The 16,652-nt window shown below is 43.7% G+C and overlaps 1 protein-coding gene across 12 annotated transcripts in view; it reads left to right on the top strand.

Annotated features, from left to right (window-relative positions):
- Window positions 1-16,652, top strand: part of KCNMA1 (potassium calcium-activated channel subfamily M alpha 1) — a 648,117-nt gene that overhangs the window by 596,555 nt on the left and 34,910 nt on the right. For 9 of the 12 annotated variants that reach the window (XM_087702554.1, XM_087702552.1, XM_087702556.1 and 6 more), the window contains 2 exons: window positions 3,672-3,785; window positions 13,240-13,370. In XM_087702554.1, the coding sequence (XP_087558680.1) occupies window positions 3,672-3,785; window positions 13,240-13,370 (245 nt within the window). Of the gene's footprint in view, window positions 1-3,671; window positions 3,786-8,609; window positions 8,694-13,239; window positions 13,371-16,652 lie in introns of all 12 variants that reach the window. The other 3 variants (XM_087702562.1, XM_087702561.1, XM_087702560.1) reach the window with 1 other exon arrangement.

The following is a 16,652-nucleotide window of genomic DNA, read 5'->3' as shown; positions in this document are numbered from 1 at the left end:
ACCTCTGGCTGGCCCCAGAGTGGGGTGGGAATGGAGATTTTGTCATATCATTCCCCTGCCACGCCCACCAAGCCACACCCACCAAGCCACACCATGGCCACCAAGCCACGCCCACAGAACCAGTAGTAAAAAAAAGTTTGAATGTCACCACTGCATGATACTATAGTCTTTTGAGACTGATGGATGCCAATGAATGAAGTTTCATAAGCCTGGTGGCACTCAACAAACTGCCTTAAACCAACAGAAGAGTTTGGCATTTCTAAATACGTCAAGAAACTTGGCAATAGGTAGTGGTAAAAATATGCAGGCATCCCAGAACTTGAATGACACAAACCAACTGACTTTTCTTTTCAAGAAAACCACCAAGCTCAGAGAGCACTGAAGGCCCCACATCTGTACATATGTAAAAGTCTCTTTGGTGTCACAGACACCTGCATGGCGACAGATTTTTTTACTAACCCTGTAGAATACAGTGGTACCTCAGTACTCCACATTAGTTGGTTGCAGAAGATGTAATGAATACCAAAAACAATGAGTGCCAAACATCCCCCCCCCCAAATAAAGGAATCATATAGTGCAAGGGTGTCAAATTCAAGGCCCGGGGGCGGGATCTGGCCCGGGGGGGTGCTTAGATCTGGCCCACGAGGCTGCCCTAGAAACAGCGAAGGACTGGCCCACAGTGCCTCTGCAGAGGGTTGCAGGAGACTGTCACAGTCGGCACGTTATGTTTGCAATGTTTAATGTGTTTGTTTGTTTAGAATGTTTATTAACATTTGTAGGCCGCCCTTTTCCCTGAGGGGACTCAGGGCGGCTCACATAAAATCAGGAAGGGGGGAATACAAACAATGACGTAGACACATATAATAAAAGTAATAAGCAACATTCATTCATCATTCGGGAGGGGCGACTATCCTTGTCCCCAGGCCTGACGGGCTAGCCAGTTCTTAAGGGCTGTGCGGAAGGCCTGGACGGTGGTGAGGGTACGAATCTCCACGGGGAGCTCGTTCCAAAGGGTCGGGGCTACTACTGAGAAGGCCCTCCTCCTTGTAGTTGCCAGCCGGCACTGGCTGGCCGATGGAATACGGAGGAGGCCCAATCTATGAGATCGAATTGGTCGCAGGGAGGTAATTGGCAGAAGGCGGTCTCTCAAGTACCCAGATCCACTACCATGCAGGGCTTTATGGGTGACTAATAGCACCTTGAAGCGCATCCGGAGATCGACAGGTAGCCAGCGCAGCTCGCGGAGGATAGGTATTATGTGGGTGAACCGAGGTGCACCCACAATCACTCGCGCGGCCGCATTCTGCACTAGCTGAAGTCGCCGGATGCTCTTCAAGGGCAGCCCCATGTAGAGCACATTGCAGTATTCCAGCCTAGAGGTCACAAGGGCCCGAGTGACTGTTGTAAGAGCCTCCCGATTCAGGTAGGGTCGCAACTGGCGCACCAGGCGAACCTGGGCGAATGCCCCCCTGGTCACAGCCGTCAGGTGGTGGTCAAACGTTAGCTGTGGATCCAGGAGGACTCCCAAGTTGCGAACCCTCTCTGAGGGGTATAAAATTTGACCCCCGAGTGATGGAATATTGGTCGAATCTTTGGGAGGGAAGCACAACAGCCACTCGGTCTTTTCTGGGTTGAGTACGAGCTTGTTAACCCTCATCCAGTCCATAACGGCCTCAAGGCCTCGGTTCATCACGTCTGCCACTTCATTGAGTTGGCACGGGGCGGACAGATACAACTGGGTATCGTCCGCATATTGGTGGTATCTAATCCCGTGCCTGCGGATGATCTCTCCCAGCGGTTTCATGTAGATGTTGAATAGTAGGGGGGATAAGACCGAGCCCTGAGGCACCCCATATGTTAGGGGCCTAGGGGACGATCTCTGCCCCCCCACTAACACCGTGTCATTTTCCTTTTTTTAATTATTCAGGAGATTAGCTTGTATATATCTTCTCAAATGTGCTCTTCCTTAAGCATTTGTATATGTGTAAGAGAAGTCAGTGTATAAGAAATTATGAGCTAGGATAGCCATAACAACAAGTCAGCCAATGGGAACTGTTTGGTGACTAAGAAACACTCTTGTTGCTGTGTCAGATGCAGGGACGTGCAGTCACTGGAGGCAGGGGAGGCGGGGCCTCACCAGTCTCATGAGGAAAAGGAAAGAATGTTTTAAAATAATTAAAAAGGCCAAGGTAGTTGCTGCCAGACTCCAAGTCACAGTGACTCTGAGTCTGCTTAGTGCTAACTGTAGGGGGAGGCGAGAGAACTATGGGCCTCCTTTGCATAAGGAATTTTTCGCCTTTTAAGAGTTAAGCAAGGGTTAAAAAGTGAAAAATTCCTTATGCAAATGAGGGACGTGATTCTCTTGCCTCCTCCTGCAGAGGGCACTTTGTTTAGAGGCTTTTTAAAAACATTTAAGCAGAGTCATCCATGTGGTAACTCTAGCAGCAACTATCCTAGCCTGCCTGGCCCTGGCTAGACCAAATCTTGCATTTTTGACGCAGCTGGAAGGTATGTGGGTCAGAGGGAGGGGGCAGGGGGGAGGAATTCAATATTATTTGTAATGTAATTGTAATTTGGTTTTGTGTGTGTGTGTGTGTGTGTGTGTGTGTGTGTGTATTTTATTTTTTAAAGTGCATTCCGGGCCGAGTGAAGCAACAACCTTCGGACAGGAAAGCATACAGCTTGTTAGAGAGGTAGATTTTAAGGGGGGTTTGAAACAATAGCAATCTTACAAGCTCAAAGTTGGCACATTAATACAAAGTTTCTGTACAGGCTCCAAGCCATCTTGTTTCATTTCCATATTCAACATAATCAGCTAGGAAAAGTTGTTAGATCAAATCAGAGAAAAGAACAGACTTTCTGTGGTCTGAAAGGATTTGTACATGATGAAACTCCTGTTAATAAAGGATTGTGATGTGCTCGAGCCGCAGCTGTTGCACCACTTAATTCATAGCGGCGATGTTGGAGGCGCCGGACATGGCCCTCTCCCTCACTCAATTCCGTGCGACGTCGAACTCATAAAAGAGTCGCTGCTGCTGGCAAACGGGCGGGTCGCTGTGTGGGTGGGGTGGGGTGGCTGCTTCTCGGAACTTTCGGGCAAGTTTCTGGCACTTGGAAAACTCCCCCGCCCATAGACTCGAGAGAGAGAAGGGCGTGAGAGAGAGACTCAGGCACAGCGCGCGCTGGCGGACTCCCTCGCTCTAAAAGTACAGCTGCAGCCCAATGACTGCTCTCCCTCAGCCTGCTTTTCTCGCACGTCCCGGGGTCCCGCCGCTGCTCCCCCCCTTCCTCAGCTTTTGATGGGAAGTCCAATTCCCTCATCACAGTCCCCTTCTAGCATGGTGTCCTTTTTCCTCTGCTGACTAGAAATCAGTTCCCTCACCATAGAGTCTCCTAGGGAGGCATCCTTTTTCCTCTACCTGTCCTAACCAAAAGCCTTATCAATTATGGAGCCGACCAGCAACAGGGAGCTGCAGCAGAGGGATGAAAGAGCCACATGCAGCTCTAGAGCCGTGGATTGCTGACTCCTGATCTTGACCTTATTTCTTCTCATCCACAGGCCCACTAAGGACCATCTCAGTGCGGCTGCTTCCTAGTCAAATCTTTTTTTGTAATTAGAGTTATGAGTCCTAGTGTAACATCTCAGTTTCTTTGTACTTTGGTCTCTACAGGGTTTTCGCCACCTGGAATGGACAGGTCTTCGCCCGACAAGAGTCCAGTGCATGGCCTTCTCCGTCAGCCCTCCATTACAACGGGGATTGACATCCCTATTATTACTGAGTTAGGTAAGCTCTCTGGGGATCTTTTTAACGTGTTGTCTTTTCATTTTTCCCGGCCTAAGGAGTGCCTTATTTAAGGAAAGGTGTAGCATTTTCTTCTGAAGGTTGTACAGTATCTGTGCATATATAGACAGAATGCCGACATACACATAAAACCAATGATGTAGTTGCTAAGATGTTGGATTAACAGCAGGAAGACCCTTCCAGGGGTCTTTAAGCATGGAAACCAACTGGATGATTCTGGAGCAGTAGTTCTCTCTCAGTGCAACAACATAACTGGTGGTGTTTAATGGTTAAAGAGATGGACTAAGAAGTTCTAGTATTCCCTTGAGGTGCAGAAGACAACTGAAAGAGTTGGGCCAGTCACACACTCTCTAGAAGTGAAAAGAGTCTATTTCCCACTAGACTAGCTAGGGTAGTCTATAACCTTCACGAAGACACCTTCTTCTGCAGTGATGATGATGATGATGATGATGATGATGATGATGATGATAATGTTAATAATATTATTATTATTAATAATAATAGGTTAATCTTTGGTGAGATTCACAGCCTTTGGGGCTGGATGGTAGCTCAACAGCTGGGAACTGTTAAGATAACGTCAGAGGATATAAGCTGTTCCAAGTAGGGTATTTTTTTTGTAGAATCAGAATGTTCAAGTCCGATAAATTTAGAATTTCCAAATAGTGAGGTAGCCCTCTAGGTATCGCTCCAAGGGCTCCAATCACAATCGGGACAACACACGATTTCCTTTTCCACAGTCACTCAACTTCAATTTGCAAGTCCTGGTACTTTGTAATTTTTTCTTGCTGTTTATCTTCAATTTGTGCATCACCAGGTATTGCAATGTCAATGAACCAAACTTTTTTCTTTTCAACTATTGTTATATCAGGTATGTTGTGGGCCAAATTCCTGTTAGTCTGAATTCTGAAATCATAAGATCTTGACGTTTTCATTCACTACTACTACTACTACTACTAGTAGTAGTAGTAGTAGTAGTAATAATAGTAGTAGTAGCAGCAGCAGTAGCAGCAGCAGCAGCAGCAGCAGCAGCAGCAGCAGCTATTATTATACAATTGTATCACAGCGGCCAGTTGTTTCGCCGGATTTGGCATTGGTTACTAGTCGGGCCCCACCCAGGGGCCTAGGACGTTGTAACGTATTTTCGTAATATGCGTGCAGATCCAAGCAGTGCGGCTTTTTGCATTTGACTGATGGTGATTTTGTCAATTTTTAACTGTTTTAAATGTAATTCCAGTGCTTTTGGAATAGCACCCAGTGTGCCAATTACCACTGGAATTACCACTGGAATTACCACTGCTGGTTTGTGCCATAGTCGTTGAATTTCGATTTTTAAGTCCTGGTATCTTGCGATTTTTTCATGTTCCTTCTCGGCGACCCTGCTATCACCTGGTATTGCGATGTCTATGATTGTGACCTTATTTTTCTCAACCAATGTGATGTCTGGTGTATTATGCGCCAGTATTTTGTCTGTTTGTATGCGAAAATCCCACAAGATCTTGACCATCTGATTTTCGGTGACTTTTTCAGGCTGATGTTCCCACCAGTTTGTTGCTGTTTTAATATTATAATTTTTGCACAAATTCCAATGGATCATTTGTGCTACTGAATTTTGCCGCAATTTATAATCAGTCTGCGTGATTTTTTTACAGCAGCTGAGTATGTGATCAACAGTTTCATCAGCTTCTTTGCAAAGTCTGCATTTGGCATCATCAGAGGATTTTTCGATTTTGGCCTTAATGGCATTTGTGCGGATAGCTTGTTCTTGTGCAGCCAGGATTAGTGACTCTGTTTCTTTCTTTAATGTACCTGTTGTTAACCATAACCAAGTTTGTTCACTGTCCACTTTATCTTTTATTTTTTCCAGAAATTGGCCATGCAGTGCTTTGTTCTGCCAACTCTCCATTCTTGATTTTATCACATGTTTTCTGTATTCTTGTTTCTTCTGTTGGGCCTTCAGTAGTTTTTTGTTCTTTACTTCAATTAATAGATGTTGTTGTTGTTGTTGTTGTTGTTGTTGTTGTTGTTGTTATCAATTCACTGCAGAAAAAGGTATCTTCATGAACGTTACAGACTATCCTATTCTATTATCTATAATAATAATAAATTGCTTTGGAACTTCAGAATACAGACAGACAGGCACTGCCACATAACACCCTGGAGTTAACAACTGTCGATAAGAAAGACAAAAAAGTCTGGATAGTGGATGTGGCAGTGCCTGGAGACAGCAGAAGAGAAGAGAAAGAACTGGAGAAGATAACAAAATACAAAGACATAGAAATAGAACAACTGTGGCAAAGGCAATCAAGGGTGCCTGGAGTGCAAGTCCCAAAACAACTGGAGCACCACTTGAACACCAGAGGCATTGACAAATTTGCCATTGGTCAATTGCAGAAGGCGGCAATTTACTTGAAACTGCGATGATATCTGTAACACCGTCAAGCATCCAGATTTGCCTATCCCAGGTCCTTAGTAACCACTTGACAAAATGCCAAACCCAGTCTGAACATCTGGCTGACTGTGCGATGAATCATAATAATAATACACATACATACACACAGAGGTGCCCACATAGGCACACAGTGATTAAGCAAGTTCCTTTTTTAAAGCACTATCATAATTTTACTTCTCTTACTTGGTAATAATTGACTGTTATGACCCTGATCATGTAGGCAGATGCTGGCACCCATAAAGTATTTTATGGCACTGCTACCCTGCGGCAGACGGCTCTACAATGGCTGGGAAAGCTGTACCCCAAACTTTTGCAAAGGTAGCCACCCATAGTAACTGCAACCCTGTCCCAAAAAATTAGATCCAATAGTCGCCAGAGCCAATTCACAAGGCAAGCTGGAATTTTGTAGTCTGTAAGCAAGATTCGAGGTCCACAAGGAAAGGTGCGTAGTCCACAAACAAGGTTTAAAGCAGTGGTGAAATTCATTTAATTTACTACCAGTTCTGTGGGCGTGGCTTGGTGGATGTGGTGGGGCTTGGTGGGCGTGGCAAGGAAAGGATACTGCAAAATCTCCATTCTCTCCCTGCTCTGGGGCCAGCCAGAGGTGGCATTTGCCAGTTTTCTGAACTCAAAATTTCTGCTACCGGTTCTCCAGAAGCTGTTGAATTTCACCCCTGGTTTAAAGCCCTCTGGGCAGAAACACCATCCGAAGTCAAAGAAACAGGGGAAGTGTGTGCCAAAGCAAACAATTGTTCCTGACATTGGCACCCTCCCATGCATTTAATCGGTCCCAGTCGGTTGTTCCTTGTGAAGAGGGGCAGGATGGCCTCCTTACCAGCAGCCTCGCAGACCTCCTTTGAGCTTGCCTCTGCTCCATTCTCTGTGACCTCGGATCGGGCGGGGGAGGCAGCTGTTCCTCATCAGAGGGGATCTTCTGCCTCTCAGCACCACTGCCTGTCTGCAGCCAATCCTCCCCTGCATTTGTAAAGGCAGGGAGCTCCCCTTTCCCCAATGCCAGAGGGGCTTGGGCAGCATTGTCCTGAGCCCCTGGATTCTCCAGACATTCCAGGGGAGACATGCTATCTCCATCTGAGGGTCCTGATTCCAACTCCTACTCTTCCTCTTCCAAAACGGGACCCAACAGGGTCATGACATGTCCACCATTGTAGGACTGAGCCTATATGGCAAAAATTACCACAGGAAATCCAACCATGCCACTGCAGGTAGTCCTTGACTTACAACCATTCATTTACCGCTGTTCTAAATTAGAATGGCGCTGAAAAAAAAAGGTGTTTAGGATCAGGTCTCACACTTAGGACCGCTGCAGCATCCCCCACAGTCATAGGGGAATTGCAATTCAGGCACTTGGCAACCAACATGCATTTACAATGGTGGCCACATCTTGGGATCATGCGATCCCAATTTGCAGCCTTCATAGGAGGCTTCTATCAATGGGGGGAGCCTGATTTGCTTAACAACCTGATCCCTTTAACATCTGCAGTGATTTGTCTTAACGACCATGGCAAATAGATCCTGAAATTGAATGTGACTCTCTTAACGATCACCTTGCTTAGCCATGGGCGTGAAAGTCCCGCTTGTGGACCTAACTAGGTCTACATACCAAATATTACAGCAGGACCTTCCGAATATTCTGTTCAGAGTCAGATTCAAGTTGAGGGACTAAGGGGGCCAGACCAGTTCGCACCTATTTGGGAGAACCGGTTGTTAACTTTCTAAGCAGTTCGAAGGACTGATTGTTGGAAGAAATCTCATTTTGTTTTTTCCCACTTTACAGGCCTAATCCTGTAAGGAAGGCAGGAAGGAAACATTCTGGTATTGTTTCTAGCCTAATCTTTATTGCCCTGCTTACAGAAACTGCCTCTCTGGTTAATCCTTATTACATTGTAACAGCTAAGGCGAAGCGTCCATCGGCCTGTGTGACGTTGAGTTGGTCGTGCCCACCCAGTCACATGACCGCCACGCCCCACCTATCCAGCTGGTCATTAGGACAGAGAACTGGTTGTTAAATTATTTGAACCCCACCACTGGGACCAGGCCAACAGTGCATGTTGGAAGCCAAGGATGCTCTTCTTCGTCCATCTGTTACGTCCTCAAATAAATTATCAATTTCGGCAGCAGCATTGAGAATGCTGCCCCTTCACTCACCCTCATTTTTGACCTGTGTGAATTCTGCAAGGCCTCTGTGCTTCTTGGATGTAAAGTCAAGCTTGATGTGTGATCCTTTCGTCCATTTGTTGTCTCCCCCTTTGGTTTTCAGCTTTATTTGTCTCACACCCTCATTTTATTCTCTGTCTATGCCTTCTCCTTCCCATCTCCCCCTCCTCCAAACCTCCCAGCTAAACCTGGCAAACTTCTGCCTTTGGTTTCAACCAGTCAGGAAAAAAACAGTGGTGTTCAGATTCTAATGATAACCGAATTGGGTAAGAAAGTGCCTTTCGTTTTGGAGATCAACCGCTCGTTGCGCCGCTGTTATTTCTACTCTCTGCTTTCTTCTTCCTTCATCTGGCTGCATCCCAGAGTTGCCTTCTCAGTGCTACTTTGAATGTGTTTTATTTGTGATTCCAGTTAAAACGGACTGTCTTGTTCTGCCTTCCCTTAATGATTTTTCTTTTTCTCTACATACATACAGCATTGGTAAATTTTTGATCACATTCATCTGACCTGCTGGCTGTTTATATTTCATCTGCACATCAATTCATTTTTCTCCTCCTTTTGCCTCCTCCTCTTTTTCCTTCTCCTCCTCTTCCCCTTCTCCTTCTCCTTCTCATCCTTCTCCCCTCCTCCTCCTTCCTCTTCTTCCTCCTCCTCTTCTTCTCTTCCTCCTTCTCCTTTCCCCCTCCTCTTCCTCCTCCTTCCTCTTCTTCTTCCTCTTTTCTTGTTCTTCCTCCTACCTCCCCTCCTCCTCTTCTCCCACCTCCTCCCCTCCTCCTTCCTCCTCCTCCTCCTCCTCTTCCTTTTTTCTTCTTCCTCCTCTTCTTCTCCTGCTCCTCCTTCTCCTTTTCCCCCTCCTCTTCCTCCTCCCCCTTCTTCACTTGACAGACACATTTTAACTGTTCTGAGACACATAAAAGAAAGACAAACATTTGTAAAAGAAAGAAAGAAATAAACTCCTCTTAAGACATTGATGGGCTAGCTAGTTGGTGAGAACAACTTTTCATTCAGAGCTTCCATGTTGAGTGTCCTAAAAGCCACTAGGCGTCTAAGCATTTTATTTATTTTATCCAAGTATGCTTTTTGATTATCAAGATCTGTGATGAAGCTCTAAATGTATGAACTATTTTTTTCTCGTCATTAAGTGGAAGTCATTTGAATAAATCTTAGGAGAACATGAAAGGAAAGCAACTGATCTCTGATGCTAAAGCTTTCCCTTCCGTTTTCAGAGATCTTGCCCCCAAATTATCTTTACATAGGACTTTCCACCAGTCTTGACGGTGCTACTAATTTTTTCAGGGCTGCCAATAGAATGTAGAATAGAGGCCCTCCTAGATATATGTGTCTTGTTTTCCTTTACCACTTGATAGAAGTCTTTTCTTGCAGTTATATTCTGGAAGGCCAATGTTATTGTTTTTCTAGCATATAAATACAGTTGAAAATAAATGAAAAAATAAATTTAAATAATACCTAAGTAAAAACCATGAAACCCTTTTATCGATCAAGTTGTTTTAATGAAAGGGCTTTTCTCAGTTCACCTACTGTAAGTTATGTCCAGTTTTGAGTTAATTACAGCAAAGGAGAAAGTAACAAAGATATGGAGAATCTAATTTTACAGCCATATCTGCCAGGGATTTACCATATTTTTCAGAGTATAAGATGCTCCAAAGTATAAGATGCAGCTAGCTTTTGGGGAGAAAAACAAGGGGGAAAAATCTGCCTCTGCCTCCCAGCAATTTGCCTCCTTGCAGCAAACAGTAAACAGCCTGTTTGAGTCGCAGCTTCAGCACAGCGTAATTAGCACAAGCAGCTGATTGTCGGTTAGATCGGCCTCCCAATGATCAGGTGTTTCAGACTGCAGGGATTACCATACATAGCCTATGCCGCCTCCGTATGCCCCATTGTCGGCCTCCACATCCTGTTTTCAGCCTTTGCATGCCCCATTTTCTGCCCATTCCAACCGGCGGGAATTGGAGTTCTATGGCAATCCCTGCAGCCTAAAACACCTGATCGTTGGGCGGCCAATCCAACCGACAATCATCTACTTGTGCTAATCAGGCTGTACTGAAACTGAAACAGTCTGTTTGCTGTTTGCTGCAAGGAGGCAAATTGCTGGAAGGCAGAGGCAGAGGCACACATATGCAATTAATTCAAACATAGTACATATATATCTAAATGCAAAAAAAAAAGGGAAAAAAAGAAAAAGGAAAAAACAAACAAAGTAATATTACAATGCACCCTGACCCACTGGAGACCAAGTTTTTCCCCTTACATTTCTTTGTCTATAAGAACTAAAATATATGCAATATATTCCAATTGTGCCTTTATACCCTCCCAAAAACCATATATTCTTCAGTAGGTTTATTCCCTTTGTCTTCCACCAACACTGATTCTATAAAAATCCACCCATATTTCATTACAATTGTTTGCTTTGATCATCCCTTTTTAAAATTTAATTTCCATTGTTAATACATCATTTGTTGCCATACTCCAAATTTCATTATACCACTCATTTCTTTGGATATCCTAATTTTGTCCCCAATGTTTAGCCATTGCTAATCTAGCTGCCATTATCAAATTTGCCATTAGTAACATTACTTGTTGATATATGCATGGACCATCCATTCTGTCACCTATGCATCTGCCAGTGTTCTGCAGATAAGCATGTGTTCATTATTCTGTTCTTATTAATCCCTGCATACACGCATATATGTGTCTCCCTGCCACCTTGCAATAGAGAGCAAAATAAGAAGAAAATAGAAGGAGAGAAGGGATAAGACTGAAGATGAGGTTTAGCTTGACAAAAGACAGCTGAGGTAGATGTGATAATACTCTGAGTGTATACATAATGTACAGCATGATACAACCCCAGGAAGGATGTCATGCAGGAGATCAAGGCGTCTTCTGCCAGCATGGAGAGCTTGAAATAATGGGAGGGGAGAAATTCATAACCACAAGTGCAGTTTGACAGTAGAACCATTTTCCCAGAGAGGTGGTGATGGGGTCACCTTTTCAGGTGTGTGCAGGTAATAGCCATTTGTCAGAGTCCTATGGTGTAAGAATTTGGAATCCTTCACTGTTGGTTCCAATAGCCTGTCTTGTCCCTTCCAAATGGGTCATGTTATGAGAAGGAGCAGATCGATACAGATGGAGGAGAGAGGGAGAGAAAAGGAAGGGTTAGGGAAGGGAGGGGGAGGGAAGGGAGATACGATGGAAGGAAGGGGGAGGAAAGGAAAGAGCAATATGATGGAAGAAAGAATGCGGGAAGGGAAGGGAAGAATGATGAAGGAAAGAACAATGGAAGGAAGGGGAAAGGAAAGGAAAAGAAACGAAGTAAATGGATAAAAAAGGGAAGGAAAGGAAAAAGGAAAGGAAAATGAAAGGAAGTAAATGGATAAAAAAGGAAAGGAGAAAGGAAAGTAAGTAAATGGATAAAGAAGGAAAGGAAAGTAAGTAAATAGATAAAGAAGGAAAGGAAAAGACGTAAATGGATAAAAATAGCAATAGCAGTTAAACTTATATACCGCTTCATAGGGCTTTCAGCCCTCTCTAAGCGGTTTACAGAATCAGCATATTGCCCCCAACAACAATCCGGGTCCTCATTTTACCCACCTCGGAAGGATGGAAGGCTGAGTCAACCCTGAGCCGGTGAGATTTGAACAGCCGAACTGCAGAATTGCAGTCAGCTGAAGTAGCCTGCAGTGCTGCATTTAACCACTGTGCCACCTCGGCTCTAAGGAAACCAAAGAAGGAAAGGAAACCAAAAGTAAGTACAGGACAGGAAAGGGAACGAGAAGAAGAAGGGGAAGATAAGAGGAAGCAAAGAAAAGGAAATCAAAGGAAAAAGTAAACAGCCTAGACACACAAGACCAGTTGAAAATAAAGCAAGAGAGGGAAGGGGGAAAAAAGAGACATCTAGTGTCTTCTACTTTGTCCTTCAAGTGTTCTTCAAATACAATGTCTTGTGCAGCTATTTGTCTGTCTCTTTCCCCCCTGCCCACCCCTCAGGCAATCATTCAATGTGTCTTTATGGTCTCAGTGAAGGCAAATCCACCAGTCATTTTTAGGAAGCTTCCTAATATATGCCTTTGCATTCAAGCCCAGGGGGTATCATGTGGGTTTTCCACTGCAGCAGGTTTAAACCAAAGTTGGTCTCATCTCTTGGCAAGGTGGTTAGAGACAGGTAGTCCTCTACTTATCACCACAATTGAGTCCCCAATTTCTGTGGCTAAGTCAGATGCTCGTTAAGTGACTTTTGCCCCTGTTTTATGACCTGAAGCTGTGGAGCAATTTATTGCTGCTGTTCAAGTTAATAACACGGTTGCGAAGTGACTCTGGCATCCCCTGCTGGCTTTGCTCATCAGAAGGGAATCATGTGACCCCACAAAACTGCAACCGTCATGAAGACGAGTCCGCTGCCAACCATCTGAAGTTTAATCACATGACCAGGGGGATGCCGCAATGGCTGTAAGGGCCAGAGGTCAATTTTTTTTCAGGGCCATTATAACTCTGAACGGTCGCTAAACAAACAGTTGAGGACTACCTGGATGCCTTCTGAATGATGCTAACAAATGCCACTCTTTGCCTTCCATAAAGACGAACTAATTATTATTATTACTATTGTTGTTATTATTATTATTATTTCCAAAATGCAGATTCCACGCACATTTTAATTCCATTCTCAGCAACATGTCAGCATTCAAGATGTGTCTCTACCCAGGTGCTGCGTTTCTTCTTCGTGTATCTATATAGCATGTCAAAATTCTCTGCCGAGATCCACGCTGGATAGAGATATGTTCTCATTTTTCTTTTCAGTAAACGATTCTAATGTTCAGTTCCTGGATCAAGATGATGACGATGATCCTGACACAGAACTCTATCTCACCCAGCCTTTTGCCTGCGGAACAGCCTTCGCAGTTAGTGTCCTGGATTCCCTCATGAGTGCGGTAAGCATCAATCTTTCCGTTGTGATGGGGATCCTAAGAATAAGACTGTAGTTTCAGCTGTGGGTCTACGTTCTCTCTGGGGCCAGCTTATAAGAGAACCCAAGGGTGCATTTCAAAAGGCACTGAACTTCCTTGGGTTTTTGGTTTTTTCCCCCCTTCAAAACGTTTTGCTACTCATTCAAGGAGCTTCTTCGGTTCTGATTGAATGGTGAATAGAAGGATGGATACATAGGTGGATAGATGATAAATGGATGGATGGATGGATAGATGGATGGATGGATGGATGAGATGGATGCATAGATGATAGATAGATAGATAGATAGATAGATAGATAGATAGATAGATAGACAGACAGATAGATAGATCATGGATGGATGGGTAGATAGATAGATAGATAGATATCACTGTCTACGTAGATGGTCCTCAAAACACAAGACACCCGCATTTCAATCCAGAGATATAGTATTATCTAGAAAGTCAGAGGGATTGTTTTCTATGGCATTTCCCCAGTTAAAGAGAGATAATCATGCTTTATAATCCCATAATTCTATAGAGATTACAAAACACAATCTCTCTTATTGAATTCCAAGCACAGTTGATGAAAATGAAAATAAATAAAATAGAAAATAATCATATAAACCAAAATGAAAAGCAAAAGCAGGCAATGGAGAATTGCTAGGATTGCAAGAGAAAGAGGAGATAGGAAGAGACAGAAGCACTGAAGACCATCTATGGAATAATATAAACAAGGAGAATTGCTAGTACTAGAATGTAGAGGAAGAAGGTCTCCTTTGAGTTAAACTATCGAATGTCACAGAATGTAATTCTTCCTTCAGAATCCTTGAAATGCCTTGAAATGTATGTGTGTGTGTGTGTGTATATAATATGTATATGTATGTCTCTGTGTGTGTGTATGTATGTATGTGTATGTGTGTATGTATCTATGTGTGTATGTAAGTATGTGTGTGTGTGTGTATGTTTATATGTTTAGAGTTATGCATACGTACATACATACATACATACATACATACATACATACATACATAATTGCAGTCAGAAGCATAAATCAATTAACATATTTTTTAAAATATTAGTTGACAGGCTCCATAAAATGACAAGACTTATATCGCTGTTCCCTGCTGTTGAGACAGATTACCATCTGATAAACCACTCTCGGATTTATTTATGGCAATATAATAAAATACATTATAAATTTGTGTGGCAGATTTATATGTTATAAACGATCACTTTTCTGGTTCTGTTGAGAGATCTGTTTTTGGGATGTCACCGATGTTGAAATAATGACCTTAGTTCTGGACTCTTTGCATGCAGAGTCCAATTCTTTCTACTGAACTTCATAAAGACCATTTCTTGTCACAAAATGGAAATTCCTCCAAGAACAAAAGAGGCAGATCCAACTTCTACTTTCCACTTTTCAAGTGGAGGAGTGTCCTTTCTGCCAGAAAAGCAGCCTAGATCTGGATGGATAGCATGGATATAGATATCCCTTAACAACGTCATCATCTTCTCATTCGTGTTTTGGAATTCCTTATTCTTTCTTCACTAGAGTCTCCTGTTCTATTTATTGCATGCTTGGAGGTTATTTGCACGTGGGATGTAGTGATCCTATAGATGAGTATATTAATCATCTTGGGGCAAAAACCAAAGACTATTCTTCAAATTCAAGAGTTAAAGAAAGATCCACCTGGAATTCAAGAGGAATTCCCTAGCAGTGAGAACAATCAATTGGTGGAATGGCTTGCCTCCAAAAGTTGTGGATGCTCCATCACTGGAGGCTTTTAAGAAGAGACTGGAGTGGACACCCACCTGTCTGAAATGATATAGGGTCTCCTGCTTGAGCAGGGGATTGAACTAGAAGACCTCCAAGGTCCCTTCCAGCTCTATTCTGATTCTAAATGTCTGAAAAAATTCCCCCAAACCTGTCTTTTCAACGATGTACAAAAGGAAATGTCACCCCCAGTGGTGGTATTCACTTATTTTCACAAATGTGAACGCACACACCCCATCCACAAGAAATCAACACCTAACCTTTTTATGTTGTTGTTCAACACATAAACAGATCAACTGTGTGAACCTGGTGGCTCAAACATAAGACAGGATTGGTTACTGTATGAGGAAGCTTTTTCTGGTCAGGAGGGATTACTCTAATTTCTGGGGATATTTTCACCATTAGACCTAGAGTTGATGGTGTGGTCAGACCAAAACGTCAACAAAATCTTATCACTGATGATGCCAGTAAAATACTATTGACACACACAACCGGAATGTAGAGTTTCTAGAGAAAAGAAGGACCAGGGATGACATGATATCAGTCTTCAGTATTTGAGGGGCTGCACAAAGAAGAAGGGAGTCAACTTATTATCCAAAGCAGCAGAAGGCAAGACAAGAAGTAATGAATGGAATCTAATCAAGGAGAGAAGCAACCTGGAATTAAGGAGAAATTTCTTAAGAGTCAGGACAATTAACCAGTGGAGCAGCTTGCCTTCAGAAGTTGTGGGTGCTTCATCCTTGGAGGTTTTTAAGAAGAGACTGGGCAGCCACTTGTCTGAAATGGTCTAGGGTCTCCTGCTTGAGCGGGGGGAGGGGGGTTGGACTAGAAGACCTTCCAGGTCTTCCAGTATTTGAGAGGCTGCGAATTAATTGCATTCACCAACTGAAAGCCCAGGCAAGAATCCTGCAAGGAATTAACTGCAGCAGCAGACCTTAGTACAATAGTACAATAATTGCAAGGCTGTGAACTCCCAGCCAAAAGGCTGCAAGTTAAGTTCTGGCAAGCAGTCTTTGTGGCACGAAACACTATGAGCAAAATCTTCAGAAATATGAACTGTTGTGTCTTACGACAACCATTCCCCTTCTTTCTATTTATTCCCCAGCCAGGGAGGGGCCATTCAGTGTCCACATTTGTTTTACTTCCCAAGTCGACTCCTTGTCCTCCGTTGCTCACCTCTCCTAACTGCTCTGTGCATACATGCATCTGGAACAGGCCCCAGCTCTTCTTCCTCCTCACTCATCTCAGCCTCCAAAGGCAGCTGCCTCTCCGGTTGCTGGGAAATACCAGATGGCCCTGGCTCTATCTCTGTGTCTGACACTGAGCATCCATCAGAGCCTTCCCCAGGCCCCAGAACTGGCCCAAGTTCTTCCCCAACCTCCTCATTGTCTGAGTCTGCTGACAGCTCTGCTGGCAGTTGGCAGGCCACAACAATATTGAGAAATGCCACTTCAGATTGCAAAAGACACTAAGTGAAACAGAGAAAAAGAACA

The sequence above is a fragment of the Thamnophis sirtalis genome, unplaced genomic scaffold, assembly GCF_051295495.1.
Source record: "Thamnophis sirtalis isolate CommonGarterSnake01/CBP01778 unplaced genomic scaffold, rThaSir2_p1.2 scaffold_15, whole genome shotgun sequence".
NCBI lineage: Eukaryota > Metazoa > Chordata > Lepidosauria > Squamata > Natricidae > Thamnophis > Thamnophis sirtalis.
This window is presented reverse-complemented; position numbering and strand designations above follow the sequence as displayed.